At 38.7% G+C, this 19707-nt stretch overlaps 1 protein-coding gene across 1 annotated transcript in view; it reads right to left on the bottom strand.

Annotated features, from left to right (window-relative positions):
- PCNX1 (pecanex 1) overlaps positions 1-19707 on the bottom strand; it is a 145337-nt gene that overhangs the window by 38969 nt on the left and 86661 nt on the right. Inside the window, exons 10-18 of the mRNA XM_042459931.1 lie at positions 12954-13044; positions 11633-11690; positions 10291-10508; positions 9464-9617; positions 7545-7577; positions 6816-6987; positions 5361-5471; positions 3694-3785; positions 1371-1480 (exon numbers count right to left, since the gene is read on the bottom strand). Coding sequence (XP_042315865.1) covers positions 1371-1480; positions 3694-3785; positions 5361-5471; positions 6816-6987; positions 7545-7577; positions 9464-9617; positions 10291-10508; positions 11633-11690; positions 12954-13044 — 1039 coding nt within the window. The remainder of the gene's footprint in view (positions 1-1370; positions 1481-3693; positions 3786-5360; positions 5472-6815; positions 6988-7544; positions 7578-9463; positions 9618-10290; positions 10509-11632; positions 11691-12953; positions 13045-19707) is intronic.

Genomic DNA, 19707 nt, shown 5'->3' with positions numbered 1-19707 from the left:
AGACTCAATCAAGGAAGCCATGGCCATGAATCTGCACAACCTGAACAGGTTTGTTGGTAACAGGGTGACCTGGAGATCTCTCATTCTAGGATCACCATAATCTGGTATCAACATAATGGCAATTAATAACAAATATTCAAATTCTTCAAGATCTCATTCTATGCTATGAACATGCTGAGATGGAATTTTTCAAAAAATAATCTCAACATAATAAAAAGCCACATAACCCAATCCAATGTATGGCCTGGAAGACCCACTGAATTCAGTGTACCTTGATTGGGGGAAAATCCACTACAACCATCCAGTTATTATAACAGTGCAGACAGGAAAGTTAGTAGGAAAATGTTGATGCATTTAGTTAATTGTTAATAAGCTTTAAAATGTAATTCAGTTATATTTAGAGTGGAATGGAAGAAATTTATGATGAATTACTGTTTAAATCTGAAGTCAGATGCTTGCATTAAAAGCCTCACTAGAATGAAACTGAAGAATGTGATACAGTGGGCCCTCCCCTTATGCGGGAATCTGTTCCAGATCCCTCTGCGTAAGGGGAAATCAGTGTATGCTGGAGCCCCATTGGAAATAATGGGGCTTGCACCTGTGGCACACGGCAACACACATGCACCACGGGCACATGACCCATCTTCTGGGGCACGTGAGGGGCTCTTCCGGTGTGGCTTTCAGCGTATGATGAAAGCTCCGTATGGCGTGCCCATGTAAAACGCGAGCACACTGTGTATGGTTTTCCTTCTCCTACTCACCATCTATGTTTTGAACTTTGAAGGGAAGGAAACATGAAATGTTGAACACTCTGTCATCCACCCCACCAAAAATTCTTTGTTCTCCCACCCTTATAATTTCATCTCCTTTCCCTTCTGCTCCCTCACGTCTGGCAGATTTTATAAAGCAATGTCTGGTTTCAGCAATATGGATTCTTTATTCATTTAGAAATGGGGTGTGACTGTTAACCTCAAAAACTTTATCAGTTTATCAGCAAGTGATTTCAGTCTTATGGCCTTAGCAATGCAATTTTCCAGCAGTTACGTACTAAGAATAAAAATAAAGTAATTGTACAAAAATGCAAGAAACCTAGGCTTTGGCTATTTTACATAAAGGAACCAGTTGGGAAATATGAAGTTTGTTAGCTTTTTATCACTGACTCTCAATTAATCAATTAATAATTAATCCTGGAATTAAGTTAAATCTTTAATTCAACTTGTGTTATTCACTTTGGTTAAAAACTAAATAAGGTAAGTTGACCCTTTTCATTAGAAAATCGTTAACTCAATTTATAACAATTGATTTTAACCAAAGTAGTTAATTTCTATCACTGCTTTTTTAAAATATATGACAAAATGGATAATACTCACAAAAGAACAGAAGGGTCACTACTTTGTCTGCTCAGATGATATGATGTTGCCACTAACATACCACAGAACACTGAAAAGAGCACTGGAATATGTTGGCCATCCCAAGAATCCTGTGAACAGATATACACATGGCATTACCCAGATTATCATTAACCGGGAAGGGGGGGGGGATGAAGTGGTTCTTAAAATTACAAAGTCAGTGATCTTATGAAATAAAGAGCATTGGTATTTATCAATTCATGTTTCTATGATTAAAATACAAAGTTTTAGTTTCTATAATTAAAATACAAAGAAAGTACAAAGATAATATTTTAGTTATTTCATATTGAACTCAAAAGAGCATAACCTCTCTTGAACTTGTTACTGCTCCAAGTTCCTGCAAGAGCTAATAGATCAATAATCAGCCAGTAATGCGATCTGTTTCTCAGGTGTAATTGTTTGATTAGGGCCATCACTCTGACCCTTAATGACCATTGTATTTCACACTGCACAAAACTGTGAAGGCACTTATCTGCATCCTCTGTTCTTCGTCAAACAGGGCCTGCCATGCAATCCTAGAAATGAGGTACCATTATTTTATCACTAAGCATATTTGCTCTATCTGCTAGAAAATTAAGAGGCAGGCACCAAAAATATTTAGCATAGTAAACAGAATGGCCTTTTGTCTTTTCAAGTTTTTTGTACCTATATTTTAATATGAGGAACAGGGAGTTAGATGCTTTTTCCACCTGAAGGGGAAGTTTGATTGCAAATCTTACTTAGTTTTTTCATGCACACTTGTTGCTTGATAAATATAAAAGACTTGTTAAACTAATTTGAATTTATAGATATGTAATTGTATTTAAAAAAAAAAAAGCTATGTACTAAATTGTGATGGCTCATCACTTTAAACAGTAAAGTGACAGTTACCGTACATAATAATCAAATGTCATTTCTCCATAAAATGCCTTTTTGGTATTTTTCCTTCTCACTCTGACTCCATTTGTCAGTTTATACTGCATCCCATACTCAATCAAGGGGAAGATGTAACATTTAGATAGAAAATTCTGCCTCACAAAGCCTCTGGAGGTGCAATTTTCTATTTTGGGCCACATAATTTTTCTGGAACTTGAGCTCTGCACAATTTCCACAATTGCTGTAAAGTATATGGAGGCAGAGGAAACTACTGCATTTCACAGTCATTTAATTTAAACAAAAGGAAGATCAAGAATGACATGGAAACATTTTAAATGACTCTGGGAAATACAGTAAAGAATTTAAAGTTATAAAATTTTACTATTCAGCTACTACTGGTCTGTGTTGAGTGATAAGACAACTACACTACTTCAAAACATGAGCACAATTAGAATTAGGGGAGAACATACATTTCTAGTTGGAACAAATCATCTTGTAAAATGAACACAGACTTTAATATACATTAGGTATACATGTATCAAGAAGAGCTTTGTTGGAACTGACTAAGGGGCCATATACACAGGCTAAAAAGGCCTGTGTTCTCCCTGCTGTGGCATCATCCTGCTTAGACTATGCGGGCCAACAGCTCAGGGTTAGGAACGGGTAAACTGGATGCCATTCTGGTGGATTTGGCCCAACCCTGGCCTAACTAGCCCTTAGCCTGGTTTTTAAAAAAACAAACAGCTGTTTGCAACAGAAGGGGACGCCTGGCCATCGGGGTGAAGCCAGACAACCTATTTCCACCCTTACAGCCACAGAGGAAGTCTGCAAGTAGAACAGCAGCAGTGGCAGGGTGTCTGAACATCCACCTATCACTGGGCTGGACAAAGTGAGTTCCAGGGGCAAGAATGGGCTGGATCTGTGGACAGGACACAATGGGATTGGCCCCTTGTATCCTATCCATGCATTCAGCCACCAAAAGTCCATTTAATCCATCATCTTTCTTTCCTACTTTCCAGGAAGCCTACATCTGGAGCATGAAGGGAACAGACTGTCCCAACTGTTGCTCCCCAGCTACTTACATTCAGTAACGCTATTCCTCTGAAACAAGAAGTTCCACAATGCCATCGTAAGTATCAGCCACTGGCAGAAGAATATGACATCTATGCTAGAGGTCAACACCAAATCATGTGGTAGTGAATAAACCTGTTGTTTTAAGTGAAGAAATACTTTATTTTGTCTGTCAATTAATTTAACTGGAAGATTCTGTGCTGTAATATTAACTGAAAAGAAGAAAAACGTGTCTCTTCTCACCTTTTATATCAATGACTGTTAGGTAGTTACAATAATAATGGCATTTGTGAATTTTATGAAGTGACAAAAAGTAAAAGGAATTAGACTAAATTTATTACACAGAACTATTACTTACCTTTAGGGCACCATAACACAATCCATACAATAATGCTACTGCCACAATACTACAGATAAAACTGTAAAGTGCTGCAAGCAGGCTTGTGGTAGCTAGAGAATGAGAAAATAAAGATTGTCACAAAAAGCCAGAAATGGAATACGAATGATTTATGTTGTAAGGATCAAACATTTATCTCTCCAAATTTTCTTTCACATATGCCTCTATTCAGTAAATTCTAACTGGAAGCTAATTTCCAGCACTAAAGTTTTCTAGCATATTTGTTCACTCTTAAAAAAAAGTTTTCCCCAGCTGAACCTGAATTAAGTTAAGCAGTTAACTAATAGCATTTCCAAACAAATTATAACTGAGTTGTTTATTTGCTTTGCAGGTTTTAAACATTCTCTTTTAACAAATAGTTTTTGCTTCAGTGTCTTCACATCTCAAATGGAAGCATATTGCTTGGGAAAATGCAGTAGTTTTCCTGATTTAACAGAGCCTGTGAGGTTAGGTATGTATGTCTAGTAATTGATTGATTGATTTTATATCCAGACTTTCTTCCAGTATGGGCACGAAGGTGCTTAACATTGTGGTACCACTCTGAAATGTGAAGACATTCGGTATCAATTCTCCATGCCCCCTTTCAATTAGCAAGTCTTCACATGGTGCTTTAATACTTTAGCTGAAATGGCTACTTGGGTGAAATTTTCTTTAATGACATAAGGCAGACATAATAACAAACTGTGGGCTTTTACTGTATGAACAAGCTCATCACAGGCTTCAGGTTCATGTATTATGTCCTCCCTTTCACAATACATTTCCCTTCCCCCACCAACTTGCACATGGCACCATTGGGGATAACGTGGGCTTGAGCATCCACGGCATTTGTTATCCACAGGGAGGTCCGGAATGGATCACCGCAGATACCGAGGGCCGACTGTATAAGGCTACAAAAACAGTGCCTGGATTAGGGCAATCCCAGAGTACAGAGATAGAGAAGTTGGCTGGGAACATGGCAAGGGGTAGGTGGGAAGCACTGGCTTATTGTTTTGGTGCAATGAGACCTCCTTTCCATCTTGGTTCAAGAGGAAATGCAGAGGGCTTGAGGGACGAAGGAGTAATTGGTATACTCATTTAGCTTTGATTGCAATATTATCTGTGACTTACAGATGTCCTTAGGTCTGCGCTCCTTTCTCATGGGAAATCCACCTGGTGTTCCAAAGGTCATCATGATCTCTTAAAAACATGCTGGATCCATATATGGAAATATGGAGATCCCAAATACAAAGTGGAATATGCAGGGGGTACTACTAGTGCAAATCCACAGTTTGCCTTTACATCTCAATGCAGCAAACCAGGGGGAGTGGAAATCATCTTATTAGAAAACAGCATGGAGTAACTGAAACAAATCCCTACCAAAAAGCATATTCAAATGGCACCCAAGTAAAATTTGGGATTATATCTAAATGGAATAACAGTTTTTCCTACAAAATTTACTGCAGACATTGAAAGTATCCTGGACAGCAGGCAGTAGCCTTGAATGATGATTTGTAATACTTTCTGCAATTCTAAAATCAGCTACGTCATAATTAAAATTGTTGACTTGGATAAACCCTCAACTATTTTTTCCAAATAGTTCTGAAAGTTTTTTACCAATAAGTATCCATGAAATAAGAAAGTAAACTCACCATTTCCACCAAAAACATGAATATCTAACTGTTCACAAAGATACATCAAAAATGTGTTCACTTGAGGCAGAAGACCAATGAAGAACACTATAGGAAAACATAGTGTAAACACTACAGAGGACAAAATGATAGGAAAAAAATAGTAAGTACATACAACACTATTAGTGATTTTTCTACCAAAGCTATAGGAAAAAATCTGTTCCTCCATTCACAGAAAATACTGTTATCAATACAACTTAAGATGCAAAGCTAAGTGTATGCTGTGAAGCATACCATTCATTTCAGACAACATTTCGCTATACAGTGGTACCCCGGGATACGAATTGATCGCGTTACGAAATTTCCGGGATACGAAAAAGTTAGATTGGAAAAAACTGTTCCGGGATACGAAGGTTTTTTCGGGTTACGAAATTTTTTTCGGCGCGAAATTCAAACGCGCGGCTTGCCAGCGCTAACGGAAAGCCCTTTTCGGCTTGCGAAATGCATCGGGTTACGAACGCCGCGGCGGAACGAATTAATTTCGTAACCCGAGGGAGCACTGTATTAAAATGTCAACTTTAGAGAAACTACTGCAGCACATATTGTCCTCCTTTCCTCTTTACTTTAGCCATATATGCCAAACAGGAGCATGTATGTGCCTGTGAGGACTTATATGTAATCACACTGAGACGGTTACAAGGAGCTCAGTTGGGAGAGAAAGAATTAGACAAGAGTTGTGAGACAGCAGCACCTGGAGAAACAATTATTCTGAGCATGTGTTGAAGACATTGAGAGATGACAACTAAAAAATGATTACTGAAGAGAGCCACTTGAGAGAAAATATATTTTGCTATAGGTTGTTTCAGTTATGCAGCCATTCAATACTTGTGGCCTACAGACAAAATTGTCTGAAGAACAACAATTATGTGGACAACAGGCCATTCCTTTTCTGCATACTATATACTTGATGCCAATTACTAGGCAGGGTGAAAATGAGAAACAATTCTCTGCTCATGTATTGGTTGGGTAATAATGTGATTTATCACAGGAAGACATTTTTATTTTCTCCTATTAATTCTCCTTATATGGGTCTGCTAAATTTTCCACCTTGTAAAATATGCATATGCACCAGAGCATGACTGGATTTAAGAACTTTCCATGAGATATACCAGTCAAGAAGTATTAGTGAAGATGCTGAAACGTTATTTTTTAAAATAAATTTTAAGTAATTTTTTTTCTTTAAAAATAACTAAGTAAGATGAGCGGGATATAAATAAAAGGCTCCAGGGCTATTTACCTTCCAAAGCAATGCAATATAACACTGTTACTAGTAATGCATTATTTCCAAGCTTTGAAGTTATTCTCATTTTTAGAATACAAAATGAGGAACAATAATTTCTACACATTCTCTGTTTCTTCTGTGTTGAAAGGGGCAATTATAACTCACCTCTATCGGCCATATGGAAAGTCACTCACCTATAATCAAGTCCCTTGCTGAAAGCAGCAAAATTGGATTAGTGAAAGCCATTCCATAGAGCTGAAACCTTGCAGTGAAAGTGCTCTTGCTGCCATAGTCCAATAGCCAAATCAGACTGCAGCATATGCAGAAGTAAACAGGCCTGCTATAGGCTATGATTCGGTTATGACCCTAAAATACAAGTTTGGATTAAGTTACAAATCATACATATTTTTTTCTTAAATAAATTTCTTAAGTAATTTTGGAAACTTTATTTTGCATGCCAAGTGTAAAACCATGTAAACTGAGATGCACTAGAGTAAGACATATACAACTTTCTAGACAGGGAAAAGTTCAATCTCACACCTCATTAAGTGAGCACACAGCATTATTTTAAATTCAGTATCCTTTACACAGAATATACTCAATTCTGTTAAAGATTCAAGAAGCATTCATTTTCACTTTCAATACTTCAACTTATCTTTGATGCAGTTACTTAATTTTTTTCTCCTTAACAGCAAGGGTGGAAAAAAAAGCAAAAATACTCAAAAACACTAGGCTTGCTGTGTGTGTATGTGCTTTCAAGTCGCCTGTCAACATGGTGATCCCATGCAATTTTCATAGGACTTTCTTGGGCAAGGAATACTCAGAGATTGATTTGCCAATTTCATTCTCTGAAATATATAGCCTATAGCATATGGTATTTGTTGGCTTGCTAGAATACTGAAATTTCATATGGAATAGCTTACATGTCGAGGTGATGAAGAATCTGGCTGGACGCTCTGAAAGACAGAAAGGGAAGATCAGATGTGGGCTTTGTCTGCACTCCAAAAAATGCAGTTTAACACCTCTTTAATTGCAATAGCTCCATCCTATGGAATTTTGAGAATTGTAATTTGTTGTGCTACCAGAGCTTTTTGATAGAGATGGTTAAATGTCACACATAACTACAATTCCATAGCATTGAGCCATGGCAGTTAAAGTGGTGTCAACCTGCATCTGCAGTGCAGATGGAGCCTTAATATATTTCCAGTGGAAAACTCTTAGTGGGTGGGATTCAAAGGCTTTTCACACACAAATCAAGGACACACAGATTGTGCTTTCTGGTTTCAGCTTCCCACCCTACCAATAAAAGAAGTCAGAAAAGTAGCTGGCACTGCCAGTGCAATATGAAAAACTGACATGGAGACTGAATAGAACCCAATGCACTTAATTGAAGGAAGATGATGCTAATTTTCAAAAGGGTAACAACCATAATTACAGTAATTTATATCCACAAAAAGCAAAAAAAGCAGGGGGGGGGGGGGGGGGGGGGGGGGGGATCCAAAATTTCTCTTCAGACTATAGTTTTCCTAAGCATAATCAAAATATCATACAAGCAAGCTTTTACATCACAATGAGCAAGTTCTCTAGATCTCCAAAATTGGTGTGGGTCCTACTCATACTACCACATCTGTACTTTGCTTAGAAACCAACCTAATGGACAGTTTTAGAAATCTCAAAGGCTAGTTCAGTGATGGCAAACCTATGGCACGCGTGCCAGAGGTGGCACTCAGAGCCCTCTCTGTGAGCACATGTGCCGTCACCCCAGCACAGAGTTTGCCAGAGTTTGTTACTAGAAAGCCAGAGGGACATGGCACTTTGCAGTAAATAAGTGGGTTTTGGGTTGCAGTTTGGGCACTCGGCCTCTAAAAGGTTCACCATCACTGGGCTAGTTCATCATTTTGTAATATACTAACTGGTCCTAACCAGAGCTGGAAAAGTAATTACTTTTAAAAGTATTTTTTGTATTTGTTGCAAACCCACAGAAGAAAATCATTACAGTTAGCACTGTCCCCCTTCTGATATATACTTTTTAGTTATCACTTTTTTACTGTAAAAAACCTATAGAATTGCTAAGGAACTGGCATAAAGCTTGAGAAACTGAGCTCTAACTGCCTAAGCACATTCTTTTAAAAAGAGCTTTAAAAATAACTAGAAAAGTTACTCATTAAATCCCTAGAGCAACATCATTCTCACTCACTACTTTTGATATGTAACTTCTATATACTCATACTACCCTCAAAACACATTATTACAGGTATCTACAATAGTGACAACTCCTTATGCAAAGCTCTGGTCCTAAAATCGATTTTGCCTGACAAAATCTAAATGGGGAATAAGAGATCACTTTGATGGCTAATGATCTTTTGTAATCTGTCAAGAAACTTTCTAGAGAGATTTAAAAACAAAATTGACATGTGATATGATGCTCATTCAGTTCACACTGTATTGTGTTATGTCGGATAAGTCACTGTATCTCTAAATTAATCATTATCCCCCAATGACATCTGAAGTAGGAGAAGTCTGGTTTGTTAAACTATGGTCCAAAACACACTGAAGAAATAATCCAGTTTGAGACCACTTTAACTGCCGTGGCTCAGTGCTAGAGAATCATGGAAATTGTTATTTATTGTGGCACCAGAGCTCTCTGACAGAGAAGGATAAATGTCTCACAAAAGTACAGTTCCCAGAATTCCCTAGCACTAAGCCAGGGCAGTTAAAGCTGTCTCAAACTGGATTATTTCTGCAGTGTGTTTTGGACCTTTGTTTAGTGAAAACCAACCAGAGCCCAAACATGGATTGATATCTTAGCTTATTCTCAGAGCATAGCTTAAACAGAAGTTACCTTGAGCAAGGAATACTGGCAGCTAGCAATCACCAGACAAAATTGGAAGACCCAGATATCCTTGAAGAAGCCCTCTATAAGAAGTACAGAACCCAAGAAAGCCACTTGGATAGCTAGGATGACAGCTAATACATTTTCCAGGATTTCACGATTCCTATAAAAAAAGAGAAGCAAATACTACTGAGAAGCTGAATAGGCTGATGCAATGGGAACAAAGGCTGCACAAATGCAAGAAAGCAAAGAATAAAACCAAACAACTTTATCATCATTATACAAAGTCCGAGAATTATTTTGCTTACTCCTGATGTTAAAAATCAGTATCAGATGGAACCAACTGTGGTTTAATTTATGTTCAAAGTATTCAACATATTCCCTAGAATCAGAGTTAGATGGGATCAAAATGGGATCCTAACCACAACAGACAAATTTAGCCAACCTCGACTCCTAAGAAAAGTCTGCCTAATTATGCCAACAAAAAGAAAAAAAGGCAGAAAGAAAAGAAAATTAAGAGCTTTCCATAAAAATTGTAGAGCTATTAACTTAGTACAGTTAAGCAAGCAGGCACAACTGGTCTACAAAATATACAACTTTTGAGTAGGACTGTGACAGGTTTTCGGGGGGGGGGGGGCTTTTGGAAACCTGTGGCTTCTCCTAAGAATTGTAATATCTACTCACCCCACTTCTTAATGGCTCCATTTCAGCTTCATTTTTATTTGAATTTGGTATCAGAGAAAATTCATTTGAAATACTGCACTGGTACCAGGCACTAGCATATGACCAATAACCCCAGGCTGCAGGAAAATGAGTTCCTATTGACAGGATCTCACCTGTCAAACAAAGCCAAAAGAGTCAGCCTATCAAAATTGATGCCAATCCAGATCTTGGGGAGGATCCAAAAGCGATAATAGTGTTTGACTTTTTGAGCTGCTTCCTCTTGAGGCTGCAGATGGTCCTGAAGATCAGGGCTTAGGTCAATGTCTTGATGCTCCAAAAGATCAGTATCTATGGTCAACAGCCTGTTCAGCCTGATCTGGGGGAGGGAAAGCTATAATAAAGTTAATAATACATTGTTTTCATTCTTCACTTCTTCAATCCAAAAATAACAATTTTGAAGGAATATACGGTAATATTACAGGACCAAGTTTGCTATAGATAATTACCCCATAGTACCCACCCTTTTTACAAGCCTGAGGGTAGACAGGAGGTGAGACATGCTGTAGTTAACATCCAAGTAGGCAGAGATGCCTGAAAAGCAGCTGTTGAGGACTACATACCATCCAGCAGTATGGCAGCCTCCAACAAAACAAAGACATGAAATTGCAGGGTTGGTGCATACATAAACCAGGGGTCTATCTGCAGCTAGAGGGACACCATCCACTTTGCACCGCCAACTGCTCTGGAATATTTCCTTGTAAGCATCCAGAAATCATGTTCAAAATTAATTCCATTCATTGAACATGATTTAGACAAAACTTTCTCGACACTACAAGTTCAATCACCATGTAAATATACTGCAGGCTCTACATTATTTTAAGAACTGGAATGGCTGTAGTGTTCTATTTAGAGAACCTGTGTGGTGAAGTGGTTTGAGTTTTGCGCAATGACTCTGAAGACCAGGATTCCAATTTTTGCTTAGCCATGGAAACCTACTGGGTGACCTTGAGCAAGTAACATTCTCTTGGACTCAGAGGAAGGCAAAAGCAAAGTCCCTCTGAACAAACTATGCCAAGAGAACTCTACAATAGGTTTGCCTTAGAGTCACCATAAGTCAGAAACAACTCAAAGCCACACAACAATAGGTACGGTATTTTATACTTGCTGACCTTCTGAACCAGTAAGTTCTGCACACACTAAATAAGTAAAATTAAGCATAGTGGGCCAAATGCAGTATTATACAAGCAGGTTTCTACTAGCACCTCCTCTTCCTCCTTCCAGTCCTCCTTCCTATCCAAAAATATGTTCCAGGGGGTTTCCCAGGCCTCTGAGCAGATTCTGAGTTGTGTGTAGGGGGCTGGATGAGTGACAGAGGTGACTCCCCCTCTGTTCCATTGACAGAAGCCATTCAGCCAGTGGAATAACACAACTGGATAGAGCTCACAGTCTTAACAACATAAAATATAATTTGATTATTTGGATGCAAAGAAAGAAGAGTAAATGCAAAAGACTTACTAAATCATGTGGATAAAAACGAACTGAGGTAGAACTTGATACATGAGAATCCGAGTCACTGTAACAAAACATTAACAAGTGACTTTAGATTGACATCTTATTCTGCTTTACAGTTCAAGTCTCTTCTTTAAAACCTTTTTGGATATTTATCCTCACAATTTAAATAAAGTTGTGCCATTTTAGCAAAGTGAACCCAGGAGAAGAAGAAAAAGACAGTGTGTGTGGCAGGGAGGAGAGGAATGCTTTGATCAACCTGTACAGGACAATGAACCCCATTATTCCATTATGCCCCCTTTACAAAAGAAGAAACCACAGGAATAAAATGTCTCTTTGTTAATAGTTCCCTCTTTTTTATCATGTTATACTTGGTCACTGGAAGACTATGGTCCAAAACACACTGCAGAAATAATCCAGTTGGAGACTGCTGTAACTGCCCTGGTTCAATGCTAATGAATTGTGGGAACTGTAGTCTTGTCAGACATTTAGCTTTCTCTATCAGAAAGCTCTGGTGCCACAATAAAGTACAATTACCAGGATTCCCTAGCACTGAGTCAGGACAATTAAAGCAGTTTCAAACTGGATTATTGCTGCAGTGTGTTTTGGGCCTTTGTGTGAAATTTGAGAAACCCTAACCAGGTCCAATGCATGCTCGACGTGTGCTAGGGTTACGGGACTGCACAGCAACTGCACGGTCCCTAACCCTAGCACGTACTGGCGGGGGTATAATGGCGGCGTCCCATGTATATGGGGGCCGCCATTATGACGTAACGAACGCATAGCATCCGCACCTTGCATCATGCCAGTTACATCACGAGTGTACCATTGGCACACTCGGAAGTAACTGGTGTGGCAGAAAAAGAACCTGCTTTTTGCGGGTTCTTTTTCCTGTGGAGGGAAGCCATGTGGTTTGGTGGCTGCAGCTTCCCTCTACAGGAAAAAAGGTCGCCACCACTCCAGACCTTCAAACAGGTATGTACTAGGCCATAGGTACTATTTTGAAATGGAGAAAAATCAGAATATGAAGATAATACTGGTCAATGCTGTTCTAACAAACAGTACATTAACTACTTTGAACACACAAAATATACGATATAAACATGAGAGTGGGTTGGTTTCTGGTTTCCATTTACTCAATTTTCAGTTTCAACATACAAATATTATTATTTGAGGAAAACATAATAGGAGAAAAAATCCCTTGCCCATCAGCCCACAATTTTGTGTTCCATGCTGTCAAAAGAATACGTAAACATTTAAAAATATTCCTGAACTATTTTCTAATCTAAGTTAAAATCAGTATTGCTGCAAAAGCTATAAAACACACCAGATATTAGATGTTCTTCTTCCAGCTGGCTCAAAATTCACAAGTGACATATCACAGCCCCCTGTCTCGTAGAGTGTAGAACTGAACTTACCTGTTGAAGAGAAAGTCATGATAAATACCATCACATACATCTTTGCCCATTGTACCATCAAAGATAAATGTTGTGATTTCTCTTTACATGGTTATCACCTGAACAATTTAATTATAGATTTATAAATGTATTTATCAAATGTATAAATCATGAATGGAGAACCTTTTATTTTTCAGGTAGTAACATCCAAATTAGTCATAAACCAGAATGCAGAGTAACATACTCAAGCAGTCATTCAAAAGATCACACACACATTCCTCTATCATCACCCTACAGTATCCAGTCTCTAAACCAGATATCTAATTAACATAACCTATCAACATAGAAATAAAATAGCTGATATTTATATCATTAAAATATTTATACTTTTTCTCTCTCGCTACTTTTTGCTCACACATTTCAAACTGATGAAATATCATCCCCTAAAGAAAATAAAAAGGGTTGACCCTATTTATTATGGGAGGGGGGAAATATAACCTTATTACAAAGGAAAGATGTGGTAGTGATTTATACAGTTAGGAACTGTGATGCATGTGGAGAAAACATTCTATCCTGTGTAACACAGTGCTAAACTTGGAATCATTCAAATGCAAATGATTGGTAATATGCTTGAATGTCCTCTTAGAGCAGAACGATCTAAGACAGAGTATTCACTGCCCCATTTAGCTAAGGTAGTGTTATGGAATTCATGGAAGAAGGATCTATTTTGAGTTATCACTATACTTCTATTGATGCAGTAACAATTCCTACTACTAGACACAAACAAGGGAGGACTGCCTTGCTGCTAGTGAGCTACCAGAGACATCTTTTGAGTATGAGGACTAAGCTGAAACAAAGGCAAGCTGGTAAGCTACTGGTTCAATTCAAGATTTCTCAAAGCACTCTTAACTAAGCAGCCCTATGAATGAATGCTAAATCATAGAATCATAGAGTTGGAAAAGACCGCAAGGGCCATCCAGTCCAACCCCTTGCCATGCAGGAAATCTCAGTCAAAGCATCCCTGACAGATGGCCATCCAGCCTCTGTTTAAAGACCTCCAGGGAAGGAGACTCCACTACACTCCGAGGAAGGAGTGTGTTCCACTGTCGAACAGCCCTTACTGGCAGGAAGTTCCTCCTAATGTTGAGGTGGAATCTCTTTTCCTGTAGCTTGCATCCAATGTTCCAGGTCCTGTTCTTGGGCAGCAGAAAACAAGCTTGCTCCCTCCTCAATATGACATCCCTTCAAATATTTGAACAGAGCTATCATATCACCTCTTAACCATCTCTTCTCCAGGCTAAACATTCCCAGCTCCCTACGTCGTTCCTCATAGGGCATGGTTTCCAGACCCTTCACCATTTTAGTTGCCCTCCTTTGGACACGCTCCAGTTTCTCAACATCCTTTTTAAATTGTGGTGCCCAGAACTGGACACAATATTCCAGGTGGGACCTGACCAGAACAGAACAGAGTGGCACTATTATTTCCCTTGATTTAGACACTATACTTCTATTGAGGCAGCCTAAAATCGCATTGGCCTTGTTAGTTGCCGCATCACATTGTTGACTCATGTTCAATTTGTGGTCTCCTTGGACTCCTTGATCCCATAAACAAATTGCTAAGACTTGCTCCACAATTCTTTTATCTACTGTATATTTTCAAAGTATTATGTGAATTAGAGTGCACTCATCCCACTCCTTTCTAGTTTCATATTTTATACTTAAATAGGGAATGATGGATTTATATATCCAATGCCACCATCACCCCAGCATATAAAAGTCTATCACACAGCTCCACACAACCCCATTTTGTCTTGTAACAAATGTATTGACTGAATCAAGATTAATACAATAATCTCAGTGTCTAACTTTATAATAGTTTTTAAACTACTCCCACTTTAAGCAAACACATATTATAGTTGTCTGCAGATACATTCTTTTAAATAGCTACTTGCCTATAGTGAAAGGGAATCATTATTAGATCTCAAGCCAGAGAAATTTTTTAAAATGTTAACAACTGTTTCTTTTAAAATTCCTTTCAGACCCCACAATGGACCCGAATTACTAGTAGTAACATATTGGTAACCCACAGCATACCAGTCACTCTTGTGGTCTTATCGAGAAGTCTGGCAGATACAATGCTTCTTTTGAGGGGATGATACAAACAAAACTTTAGAATATCTACTATGATTTTTAGCATTTAAGTCCATTTTCCACAAAGTAATGAAAAAGATATTTATAGAAAGGTATCATTTTTCCTCCACTATGTGATTTTTAGAGGCTAAAAATGTCTGCAGTCACACAGCCACCTCCCCTGGTCACTCTCAGGACATATGGTGCAGATATATTTTCTGCAGCATGTGAAGCAGCTCTTATATTATTTCTATACAAAATCTACAAGCTGTGGAACAGTATGGAATGCGAAAATTCAGAGAAGGCTGGTTTTTATCCATTTGACGGTTTATATCTTATTAAAAAAGACTGTAAGGAAGCAAAACTAATTAGTGATAGCACCCTCACTGTAAGACCATGTTAATAGTTGAAATAAACAGTGCCAACAATATAGTAGTCTTGAGACACGGATTCTACATTTCCAGTTCCTTAACATGCTGTTTCCAATGAACCTCACTATACACACATGAGTCAGTCAGTAAACTTCATGACTGCTGACAGATGGTTTGAAAGTCTAAGCTGTGCCTGTTGCGAGCTCTAGTCAAGCCTACAAGTGCTCTGAATGTTTCTGGGTACCTGTCCCTCATTGTCAATCATAATGTCTCTGCCCTTTCTAAATACTGAGATAACCCTAAATCTTTAGTTACAAAACATGTAAATGTAGAAAAATACATTTTGATTGATGAACTTGAGTTGCCCTCAACAGAGAGCTTAGATTCTCTTGCTATTGCAATTGGATTAAGATATACAGTATAACTATGTAATGTCTAATATGTATCTTAGAGGAGTAGGTAAATATAATTGCATATATGAATATGCAAAATATAAATGAATTTATATTTGAATAATTCATCTTTGGTCACATTTTTTTCTCAAATGAAAGAAGTAATGAATAGAATACTTCACAAGGGGCAGGAAAAGATACTTTTGAATTGGCAAAGGAGATGACTAACCAGGACATGCTTATAGATAAGACAGAATATAAGTTCTGCAAAGGTGCAGAAATAAAGTACCGTAGTTTGACCAATTTTTTGAATTGCAAAATTGAGAAACATACATTACAGAATTAATAAATTACATTATTTACAAAGGTTTCAACCCTAGTGTTAATTCCATCAGGTTTATACCCACTGGATTGATATAAATGTTCATTCACTATTCATCTATGGATTCAATGGTCTATTCTTGTTGGAACTAATACTACAATTCAGGCTGCAATTTAAAACTACATAATGTGAATAGATAGCAAAACAGAAAAGCATGTAAGATTTATACACAATGATTTCCCCCTGTGGTCATATCCACTTGTAATGCCATGTTAGAAGCAGTTTTTCATCATCCAACAAAAAGTCACAACAACATTATTTCATAACAACCATCCAGTTAGCTAATATTTAGAAAGATGAGGCTACTACCTATGATGAAATAAAAATAAGCCAAGAATAGATAGAAAACAAAATGTTACTCTAGGAAAGTGACATATTTGTTTATCACTGTAAGATGTAAATACTGAATGGCTTTATCAGTCCTAGTACAGAAAGAAAAGCAACTCTAATTGCTAAATTATCAGACTCCTAGTGAGATGATATGGTCCAGACTAAGTTCAAATGTGCATATTGATGACCAAATATAAATGTAACCTTTGCAACATCTTTTAAGTGAAAACTTCTTTCTTATATGTAACAACAATCTATAACTCCTTCATGAGGAGTCTCACAAGAACATGTGATCATTCTTGCCGCATTATGCATCAAATAAATAGCATCCTGACCTAAGTTGGGAGAAACCAAGGATAAAAAATATTTTGCTTTTTGCAGGCAACAGCATCCACTATCTATAGTGTACATTACTCCAGATAAAACAGTGATTCAATTTATCATCTGTCCCCAGCAGCTAAGAAAAAGATGCACTCTGGTTGCTCAGGGAGAACTCATTCCTCCAACAATTCCCACAAGGTCTGCTCCTCAAGAAGAAAAACAAACAGGCTGCCATAATCTAAGTTGAAAATGGCAAGATACTGAAAACATTTATTCTTTCCTGGCTCACACTCATAGAACAATTCATTCCACTGAAAGATGGAATGAACACTTATTAGTAAAAGAATGAGAAAGGTTTCCTCTTTTACCATAGCATCAACTGAGCTGCTCTGATGCCATGTTTACCACCAAAGCTATTGGGGAGAGTACCAGTCTAACCCTTTTCCCAGGATGGCTGCTTTGAATACTGGGCCTCAGACTGAAGTAAGATATGAAATACTGTACTGTAAATACATAACAGGAGAATATATAATGTGTCTCTGTTCAGAGATACAGTATGTTATTCAAACACCTAACAAAAAAACACCTATACAAGATGGGATTCAAACTACTGGAAACCACAGTAGCCACTTCTAAGGTTACCATATGTGGGTAAGTATCATCCAACTCATCTCACAATATATTCATTATCTCTCTATCTGCTTCTCTGTATTTCAAAGCAATGCCATAAAAGCAGTAACAGTAGACTTTGATGTGTGATCAAAGCTAGAAAATGCCTGCTCACATTGGGTACCACACAAAAAACTTTTAAGCATGACCATGTGAATCTACTTTCACAGAGAGGTGAGACTTAAGTTAAAGAGACCCTGAATACAGCTCCCCAAGTCCACAGAAAATGAAAAGCCAGTTAATACATGAGGAGAACAAGAGATTTCAAAATCGAGAGTTGGAGGTTCAACCCTTGCTCTAGAGCAATAGTCCCCAAACCTTTTTGGGCTACCTTCCAAACTGAGAGTTTGAGGCTCAAACCCTTGCTCTAGAGCAGTGGTCCCCAAACTTTTTCGGGCTGCCACTCCTTTTCTCTTAAGAGCCAACTCTAGTGCCCCCCAAGCATATTTTTGGATATTAGGTCTACTGTTCTCCTCATAGTTATGTTGGCCACATGACCACAGAATCATCTCTGACAATACTTGCTCCCTCATCTTAGTAATGGAGATGAGCTCTGCCCTCTGCAGTCAGACATGACTAGACAATCTTGTCAAAGGAAAACCTCTACCTTTGCCTTTTCTACTGCAAATTTAAAACAACCAATCTTGGATGTTGCTCCCTTTTCATGCAGTCACCTTGGGAGGTGCAATCAAGCAGCTGGCTGAGCAGCGGCCAAGAAGCTTCTTGCTTGTGCTAGCCTTGTAGCTAAGGCCAACACAGGCGAGAGGCTACTTGGTTGCAGTCTGACTAGCTGCTCAGTTGCTGCTCCCTTTGCACCCTGTCATCCTGGGAGCAGCAACTGAGCAGCTGGCTGAGCAGCGACTGAGAAGCCTCTCATCTGTAACAGCTTTGCAGCAAAGGCCAGTGCAGACAAGAGTCCTCTTGGTTGCTGCTCAGGCAGCTGCTTAATTGCTGCTCCCAGGGTGACCATGTTCAAGAGAGAAGCTTCTCCCCAGAAAGAAGGGATTCTCAATCCTTCGTCAGGGCAGAGAAAGGCGCAACTGGTGCATATGTTGGGGTTTTACAGAGGCCACATGCTCTGGGGACTTGTATGGACCGCCAAAAGAAGGGATTTTAACTATTGGAGCTACTCTAAGACAAAGGACTCTTTCCAAGAATCGAGCACAGATACTCCTTCCCCAGAGACATGTCTTCCCCACACAGCTTCAAATGTCCACTCTCCACAAAAAAAAAATTTTTTTCTGCTACCTCTTCTCTCAGCCTCTCTGATGAAAGAAATCAGGAGCAGCAGTGCAACTCCAGCCTGTTAACCAAGTAAAGCTCACAAAGCTTAAGCAGGGTCCCAAATTTCAATGCTCTTTTTTGCCGCCACTTCTCCGCAGTCACCATGTACTCTAACTCTTTGCTCTAATCCGTTTCAAAGTGGTGCTGCTTTGAGTCACAGAAACAATACCCTGTGCTCAAGCCTTGCACAATTTTCCCAATTGCCACTACTAGAGAAAGGCACCAGTAAGGTAGTGAACTCACACAGGCAAGCAAAGAGTGGGTGACACCACCACACAAAATGATCAGTGAGGCTGTGTGGTGGTTTTCTGGGGATCCTGAAAAGAAATTTAATGTAATCCTCATCCCCACCATTATCCTAAAGACCACTGGTTCCACTTGTCTTTCCTGCACACCAATACTCTGGCTGAAGGCCCCCTTGCCACTGCCCCTTTCCCCCTCACCACCCCCTACCGCCCATTTTCTCCCCCATCCCCCCCCCCCCAATCCTTCCACCACCCCCAAGGAGGGCATATCACCCACTTTGGGAGTCACTGCTCTAAAGAATAAAGTCCTTCTCAATTGTGCAAGACCAAATCAACAGACAAATCAATTACTATCCTAATAGTAATCTAGAGATTTCCTTTACGTATACATAGGAGCTTATGAATACAAACTCTTTCCAACTGTGGGTTCTAATATAGCAGAATGCTTTTAAAATTTGATCCAAGGTTCAAAACAAGCTTGAAACACAATCCAGGCAGGGGATTATTGGAGGAGATGAGAGAAGAGTTAAAAGTTTCATGGCTCACCATGCCCATGCTGC

This window comes from Sceloporus undulatus, chromosome 1 (genome assembly GCF_019175285.1).
Source record: "Sceloporus undulatus isolate JIND9_A2432 ecotype Alabama chromosome 1, SceUnd_v1.1, whole genome shotgun sequence".
Classification (NCBI taxonomy): Eukaryota; Metazoa; Chordata; class Lepidosauria; order Squamata; family Phrynosomatidae; genus Sceloporus; species Sceloporus undulatus.
This window is presented reverse-complemented; position numbering and strand designations above follow the sequence as displayed.